We start from the raw sequence: 8,426 nt of genomic DNA, 5'->3' as shown, positions 1-8,426 counted from the left end.
TATCTGGGAGCCAAGGTTTTTACTTTTTGTTCTCAAGAAACATCAGCCCCTGTGGCTCTGCATCGCCCCCTGGCGGTCCTCTCCCGCTATTTCTTAACACCGGTGGGTGCTCCCGAACCTGGGGCGTTGGGGGGAAGCGGAAAGAGGGTGGGGGCACAGAAGAAAGCTTACGGGGGCTTGTACTCCATGCCACCGGGCTGCGTGCCCGCAAGGACTCTAATTGTTTTTTTAACGTCGTTTCCTTGCTGTTCCTCCACGGATCTTTTTCACTGCGCACGCAAAGAACTTCAGCAAAAAAGACTTGGGTGGGGGGGGGAGGGGGCCGGGAGTAAGGGACAAATATGTTGATCTGCCACAATAATGTGACCCCCAGTGGTGGGCGGGGGTGGGGGTGGGGTGGGGTGAAGGGGGAGAGCGTTCCCTTGTGTGATCAACACTAAGGAATCGGGCGACATAAAAGGAGAATGCAGGGAACAACAATTAAAAAAAAAAAAAAACCCGCGCACAACAATACAATCTATTTAAACTGTAGCTCATACTTTTCATACCAATGGTATGACTTTGCTGGAGTCCCTCTTCTGATTCTTGAACTCTGGGGCTGGCAGCTCGCAAAGGGGAAGCAGACTCAAGCACTGCACGGGCAGGTTTACCAAAGGTCTCTCTAATGGGTATTTTCTTTTTCTTAGCCCTGCCCCTGAATTGTCAGACGGCGGGCGTCTGCCTCTGAAGTTAGCAGTGATTTCCTTTAGAGCCCGGCCTTATCTCCGGCTGCACGTTGCCTGTTGGTGACTAATAACACAATAACATTGTCTGGGGCTGGAATAAAGTTGGAGCTGTTTACCCCCACTCTATAGGGGTTCAATATAAAAAGCCGGCGGAGAGCTGTCCTAGTCAGACGCGCTTCTGCATCGGCGCTGCGGCGAGCGCGCAGAGGGTCCTCGGTCGCGCTGCCGGGTCCCCCCGCACGCCACCGCCGCGTGCGTCTTCAGACCGCTCCCACTGCCGGCCCTCCTGGCAGAAACTTCTTTTGCTGCCCGTTAAAAGCGCCCTGAGGCTGAAGGATCGCGTTGAGATCTGAATAACCAGAAGCGCTTTGAGGCAACTGAAGCTCTTTTTCTTCGTTTTCCTTTGGGTTTCCTCGGCAGGGGAGGATTTTGATCCGCGCCCCCCCCCCTTTTTTTTATAATTTTTTTTTTTTGCACCACAATGGATTATTTCCCCGTGATTTTCTCTCTGCTGTTTGTGGCTTTCCAAGGAGCTCCAGAAGCAGGTAGGCACGGCGACTTGTAAATCTCTGAATGTTAATGTCTTCTTGTCCACCTTCGTGTTTTTCCTGCTTCTGTTTTCCCGTTCTTTTTATTACCGCAGGTCAGATATCAAGTGCCTGGGAATTACTGCCTAAAGTTACTTCAGTTTTTTTTAGTGGGGGGAAAAACATTCCTCTGCTGAAAACAATTGCTCCTATGGCGTTAAAGTAACATACTATTCTTGTGTAGTATATTTCCTTGGCTTTTAAAAATACAATTCAAGAAAAGTAAAGACAAGATACAATTTCGCCAAAGGTATATTCGCGGTGTAGGTGTTCGTACAGGTAACAGCACATATAGGAACTTCTGTATTTTATTTCAAGACTGTTTAAATAGCGAGTGAAGGTGTAAAATATTTAAACATTTCAGCTCAGAGCCAAGGAATTTTATTCCAGTCATTCGAGCAATATATGAGCAGTAAAATCACCTGCCGAACAGTCTGCTGAACAACCCCCCGGGGCAGTTTCAGGGTGAAGCAGATGTTTTCTTTAAAATTTGTCATTATTGACTTTAGGCCTCTTTTGGCAGGTTTTTGGCACCCAAAACAGCGTGAGGTCTATTTTCAGTTGTATTCACCTGTCGTGGGAGGGGAGCTAGGATAAAGGCTGGCTGCTTAAGGGTTTAGATAGTCTGTGTGCATCTGCCTGTTTCCCCCTTCTGAGGGTCAATGCCCTTTCTTGTGTGTGTCTTTTCATGACCCTGACTAAAGAGAAAAGATGTCAAAGGAATGAAAATCCTGGAATGTGTCTGATCATTTGAAATGTACAAAATTGGGCAGATAAGCCACATGGCTAACTTGTCAGTGAGAAGAGGCGATTCTTCGGTGGGGAAGGGGGAGGGGGTGAATCGGACACGTGCCATCCTTCTCCTGGGATTCCCAATTCGAAGCCCACAGAACCTTGATTAGGTCCCCAAGCTGCTGCTCAGTCTCACCCGAGATCAGGGGTTTCCTCAGAGTTTACCACCTGCGATGAATATCGTACAGCTGGTTTCTCTTCTTTCTCTCCACTCACTCCCACAAAAGCTCTTGACCTCCACCTAATTTTGAGGGCTGCGTATCACCTGGGCTAGTCCCTGCCCTCCACCAGGCGTGAAGTGGTCGGTACTCCCCTCACCTGCATGGGGACGTGGCTCCCAACCGAGGAAGAGGCAGACGATTTATTCAACTTTAGCTCTTTGGTCAGCGGCCAACTTGAAGGCACCGTCCTCCTGAATGCCATGCAGAAGCCACCCAGATTTCCCACCGGCAGCATGTCTGGGCGTTCCTCTGGGGGCTGCTTCATGGGGGCCGGTCCCCTTTTCTGGTGGCTGTTTCCCCTGCACACGTGTCATCTCCCTGAAAGTGGGTAAGCCAGTGGGGGCAAACATGAAGTCACATAAAGAGCCCTTTCTGCTCTGTGTTTCTTGCCAAAGGCCGGCTGAAGGTGGGCTTTGATCTGCCCAGCTAGATCCCCGGGGAAATGCCCTGCTGACCGGCTTTTTTCTCTCCCCAGCGGTCTTGGGCGCGGAGCTCAGCACTGGCCTGGACAGCGGAGGGGAGAAGCCGGCTCCCAGTGCGCCCTGGCGGCCCCGACGGTCCAAGCGCTGCTCCTGCTCTTCCCTGTTGGATAAGGAGTGTGTCTACTTCTGCCACCTGGACATCATCTGGGTCAACACTCCCGAGTGAGTCTCTAGAGGGCGTCGGAACGCTAGCTATCCCTTACCTCTGGCCGCTCCAGCCTGGAGCCCACTTCCTGCTAGTTGCTTTGCGGGGAGCCCCTGGTCTGGATTCTGAAGGACGTGAAGGTGCCTCGGTGGGTGGGGGCAGTGCCCCTCTATTCCTGAGAATTCCCAGGCAGGTTGGTTCTTTGCAACAGCCAGGGAAGGGGGGGGGGGTCTTCTGAGACCCTGTGGCTCAAACACTCATGACAGGAGAGATGGAAAATGGTGGTGACAAGCAGGTCATTGCCACGCATTTCGGAGGGGGATGTTCTTCTGGTGGGGTCTGACCGCGCTTCGGGAATAAGCTACTGAGGGCATATGTGGGTTAGTCTAACCTATGCTACTCTTGAGGCAGAAAGGGTGGTAGAGAGTGATCATCAATCCCTTCTTTTTACCTAGGGAAAAGCAAAAACCCAAGGAGTGAGTCCATGGCAGGGCTGGACCCAGAACGTGGATGTCCTGACCCCTCTGTACTTTCCCTTTAGAAAAGCCTATTTCAAGACAGCAATAGAAACAGGGCCCATAGATTTCTCTTCTGCCTCCAGCTCGAAGAAAACAGTCTCCCATCCCTTCACCCTGGAAACTAGCTCACCCGTCAGAAGCAGCCGTAAACAAAAACACGCCAGGTCCCATTTTGGCGAGGCATGACCAGAGTCCAAACAAAATCAAATCAAACAAAACCCACAGTGACCCTAATACTTAAAGGGTGATCCTTCCAAGGGGATGACTTTATCCCTTTTAGGTGAGACTCAAAAGGGACACTTTGGAAATTACTAGAGAGCCTTCTGGCAAACGAGTCCTTCTACTAGTCACCTGGTGTCACCAATTGCAGATGTGCAAACCTAGGTACAGTAGTGTGTCCTCCCCGCCCCCGGCAGGGGGCACTTTTAGCATTATCACGTGACTTGAACTGGAAAGAGATTTTCAAAATCTTGTGAGTCATGGTTTTGCGTTGAATTCCGCCCCCCCCTGCCCCCCCCCCCCCCAAGAGCTGTTAACTAGATGGAAAGTTAGAAAAGTAAAAAAAAAAAAAAAAAAGAAAGAAAAAAAAAAAAGAAATAGATACCAAAGCAAAACAAACAAATAATAAAAAAAAAAAAAACAAAAAACAAAAAACGAAACACCCCAAAGCTGCTTGTGTTGAGCTAAAAGAGAACGTTGTTAACTAATTAAAATGGAATTTCATCGAGTTAGACTGGTTTTCTCCTGGAGGGGTACACGCCCTCAGGGCCATTGATGGGTGTGGGACCCTGACTACCTTCACACTTGACCTTCCTAAGTTGGGCTACTGGGAGCTGTGTGGTGAGAGCCTTGTGCCCCGCTGCAATGAGTTTGCGCCACAGAATGCGTCATTTTGAAGACTGTTAATCATGCTAATATCTTGTATTCCTCTTTTTTTGATAACAGGCACATCGTCCCGTATGGACTTGGAAGCCCTTCTAGGTCTAAGCGATCCTTAAAGGACTTACTTGCCACGAAGGCGACAGACCACAGGAACAGATGTCAGTGTGCCAGCCAGAAAGACAAGAAGTGCTGGACTTTTTGCCAAGTGGGAAAAGAGCTCAGGTGAGGTAGAAACACCTTTGCTTTCGAACAGTTTTATGGCCTCCCGATCGTCCTGTCATGATGTTGTTGCCTTTTTGCTTAAGAGATATTAACAGAGACTTTGTGAGGAACGAGAGTCCCATTGCTGAAGTACATTTCCCCATCTGTCTTGTAACAGGGGCCAAGACAGTATGGAGAAGGGCTGGGATGACCAGAAGAAGGGAAAAGACTGTTCTGAGCTTGGAGAAAAGTGTACTCATCACCAGCTGGTGGCGGGAAGAAAAATAAGAAGGTAAGAGACTCGCAAATAGGAGAAAGGCTTGGAAGAAGAGAACACAGATTTTCGTAGTCTGTGGATTAAAAAGAGCAGAGGAATCCCTCCCAGATGTTTTTTTGAAGACCTTGAATGCAGACCTTTGTCCCCTACGCACTTTGGTGATCTTAATCACATGCCGCCCAGTCTGAAGGTAGATTTTCCAAACAGAATACATCTACAGACACCTTTGTCATTTGGTCATAGCTAGTCCTTGCTTTTCTGCATCAGTGTATTTACCACTTTGCTTGAGAAATTAACAGTCCTTTCAGGGAGAGGGTTTTTGTTTTGGGTTTTTGTTTTTGTTTGTTTTTTTGGTTGCTTATTTTATTTTATTTTTAAATCAAAGTGTCCGACGTAATTAAGGTTTCCAAAAGTTGTAGCAGTTATTCCAATGGCCCAAGGGAGAGTAGAGTCATTAGGTAGGGTAGGTGAGAATTAGAACGAGCTGTGTTGGGGGGTTATTATTTTTTTTTTTTTTAAACAGGGAAGTGCATTCGGTGGAGAGCCAATGTCTTTCTGAAAAGCTCTCCCATTTTCTAGTAGGTCGTGAGCTGGGGCAGAGAAAGGACGTAGATCAGGCAACACCGTAGGGTTGTGATGGCTCTCGACCTCTTGAGTGATGACCCTTCCATATCCCAAGACATGTCAGCATTCACAAGCTGGAGGGGAGAAACCTGCATTCAGATCTGTCACGTGTTCCACATTTCCCTATCGTGGTCCGTGGGCACTTTTCCTAGAAATCCAGTGGCAGGAGGTTCTATGCTCAAAGTGTTCTGAGCACAGTCCTGACGGCCATGAACTCCTTCTGAGGGGTTTACTGCTGGTGTGTGGGACACCCTTAGCTGTCTGTGACTTCTCACTTTGCCATTGCACTTTCCATATTTATAATCTCAGGCCACTGATGCTCTTCCCCCAGATCACAGGGTTGGGTAAACAGACTTGGAAATTATTATTGTTTTTCTATTAGTTTCTATTATAGCAACTCAGGTCAATGCAATATATATATATATATATATATATATATATATACACACACATACATACATATATGCACATATATATACACATGTGTATATGTGTATACACATATGTGTATATGTGTATATGTATATGTGTATACACATATGTGTATATGTGTATATATATATGTGTATATATATATGGTTTTTATTTGCGGTACCATATTTGCTTGGAGCAAAGCTATATTCCTCCTCTCTTTTTAAAGTTTCTTTCCCATCAAGTTACCTTTAATTTCTTTACGTGACAAAGCAGATATCCGTGATTATTTGAAGCCTACGATGAGTCAGTTTCTCTGTAGAGTCCCATGGTGGTCGTAGTTGGGATGGAGCACAGGAGACAAGACAATATCTCTAGCTTACCTTGAAATTGTACTTTAAATTTGTATTTAATGCCCAGTTCCCTTTAGATATGACCGCTGCTCCCTTCCTCTCCCCCCTATTCCAAGCATAAGGGGCAGGCTTTATTTTCACTTGAGGTTAACAAAGGGAAGCATGCTGTTGCGGTCAGCGGCGAAAGTTCAGGCACTGGACTCAGATTCTAATTTTAGATGCCTCTTTTGCCCAGCAACGATTTTTAAGAAAATAACATTTGTTTTCTCTTGTCTTGTTTAATAGGTTGGACGCCGTCAGGAACAGCATCAAAACAGCTTTCCGTGTTGCAAATCTGAAAGCGGAGATCTACAGAGAGAAGAAAGTGACCCACAACCGAACGCACTGATTGATGGCAGGTGGCCGGGGCCTGTCACATGCCATCTCCTCCCTGGAGGGAACCCTGTGGCTGATTCTGCACTCTCTCCACATGGCTGGGATCAGAGCAAAAGCATCCTCCCTGCTTAGACCGTTTCTTGCTCCAGACTGGCAACGGGCCAGTGTCCTCACTGTAAACATTCCAGGGAAGGTTAAGGAGTCCCCCCAATCTGTCTTCATTTGCTTCCATCAGTGGTGACCGCTTCCGTCTTTCCTCATCTGGGGTGATAGTTGGACCACGCAGAAAGCAGAGAGATACAGTGACTTGTGGATTAGGGTGGCATCCTCCAGAGGGAGGACAGGAGATTCCACACGCGGTGGAATTTCTGAAGAGGGTCCGAAGGGAGTGTTTGTGTCTCACTCAGGCGCCTGGCACGTTTCAGGGAGAAGCTCCAAAGTCCATGCAAAGATTTTCTAAGGAATGCACAAATTGAAAACACACTCGAAGGACACTCAAGTAAAAAAAAAAAAAAAAAAAAAAGCAAAAGACTTTTATTATTATTTTTTTAATTCACAAAAATGCAAACTGAAAGACACTGTTACTACTGTAAAATCAGGATGGGTTTGATGAATATGAGTCTACCTCACCTATATTGCACTCTGGCAAGAAGTATTTCCCCACCTTTAATTATTGCCTCCCTTCGCTCTTCCCCCTCCTGCCCTCCCCTCCCCCCAAAGCCCCCGTTGTAAATCTTGGCCTCGTAGATGTCTAGTCTAACACGTCAGTAGTAGATATAACGTTTCATGGTAATCTACTAGCTCTGATCCACAAGAAAAAAGATCATTGAATCAGGAGGTTCCCTTGCCTTGAGCTTTGGAAACACAATGGTATAGAATTGTTTATGGAAGACATTGAAAAGTAAACATTTGGTTATGCTTTAAAGCAGTGAAATTATTTTCCTTTATGTAAGTGGCTAATGGAAGAGGTTGGAATAAATTTTGACGTACTTATTTTTTTATAGATATTTATATTCTAACAGTTTATTCCTTATATTTACCATGTTAAATATATGTCTGGGCAGGCCATATTGGTCTATGTATTTTTTTAAGTGTATTTCTGAATGAAATTGAGAAAAATGCTTTGTTTTGCCTGTCAAGGTAATGACTTTAGAAAATAAATATTTTTTTCCCCTACTGTACTGATTTTGAGTCGTTTCTGAAATTCCCAAGAAGTGGGCCGTGATGCTAAGAATTATGAAAGGAAGTGATTGAAAATGGTTTCTTAGGGGCGCCTGGGTGTCTCAGTCGGTTAAGCGGCCAACTTCGTCTCAGGTCATGATCTCGCGGTCTGTGAGTTCGAGCCCCGCGTCGGGCTCTGTGCTGACAGCTCAGAGCCTGAAGCCTGTTTCAGATTCTGTGTCTCCCTCTCTCTGCCCCTCCCCCGTTCATGCTCTGTCTCTCTCTGTCTCAAAAATAAATAAACGTTAAAAAAATTAAAAAAAAAAAGAAAATGGTTTCTTAGGTGACAATAAGAAGGAAAATAGTCTTGGCTGATTATGAAAGAACTCCATCTGGATCTTCAAAGTTGCCTTCAGATGACATTAAAAACAAAACAAAAACCCAGCCTCGATACCTCTGTCTTTCCCTGGATCGCAGCTTTCTGCTTCCCCTCCCCCTGAAAACTCTCCAGGGGCTTACTTCATCCATTAACTTTACTTAGGCGGTTAGACAGGATCCAACAGCTCAAGCGGATGGTGTGGTGAGAGGTGCTCTCTCCATATTAACGGGCTGAAGGAAGCAATGGCAAGACGACTCCCCCAAAAGTCACCGAATTATATCCGGTTCCACACC

The 8,426-nt window shown here is 46.4% G+C and overlaps 1 protein-coding gene across 2 annotated transcripts; it reads left to right on the top strand.

The window, feature by feature from the left end:
• Positions 1 to 662: 662 nt before the first annotated feature.
• EDN1 (endothelin 1) lies at positions 663 to 7,781 on the top strand. Of its 2 annotated transcripts, none has more exons than XM_042937885.1 (5): positions 663 to 1,270; positions 2,801 to 2,969; positions 4,416 to 4,574; positions 4,732 to 4,845; positions 6,504 to 7,779. In XM_042937885.1, the coding sequence occupies exons 1-5, from the start codon at positions 1,207 to 1,209 to the stop codon at positions 6,604 to 6,606; spliced, it is 609 nt and encodes a 202-aa protein (XP_042793819.1). In that variant the 5' UTR covers positions 663 to 1,206; the 3' UTR covers positions 6,607 to 7,779. The 2 variants fall into 2 exon arrangements, with proteins under 2 accessions (XP_042793819.1, XP_042793818.1); XM_042937884.1 differs by lacking the exon at positions 663 to 1,270 and adding an exon at positions 1,291 to 2,653 and having other exon boundaries at positions 6,504 to 7,781.
• Positions 7,782 to 8,426: the final 645 nt, after the last annotated feature.

This window comes from Panthera leo, chromosome B2, assembly GCF_018350215.1.
Source record: "Panthera leo isolate Ple1 chromosome B2, P.leo_Ple1_pat1.1, whole genome shotgun sequence".
NCBI lineage: Eukaryota > Metazoa > Chordata > Mammalia > Carnivora > Felidae > Panthera > Panthera leo.
Note: the sequence above shows the minus strand (reverse complement) of the source record. Positions and strands in the feature narration are given on the sequence as shown.

Bases quoted from the DNA above. Each gene is read 5' to 3' on its own strand.
- EDN1 (XM_042937884.1), top strand. From the start codon at position 2,521: ATGCCATGCAGAAGCCACCCAGATTTCCCACCGGCAGCATGTCTGGGC. The intron at 2,654-2,800 runs GTAAGCCAGTGG...TTCTCTCCCCAG, and splicing joins TGTCATCTCCCTGAAAGTGG to CGGTCTTGGGCGCGGAGCTC. The intron at 4,575-4,731 runs GTGAGGTAGAAA...GTCTTGTAACAG, and splicing joins CAAGTGGGAAAAGAGCTCAG to GGGCCAAGACAGTATGGAGA.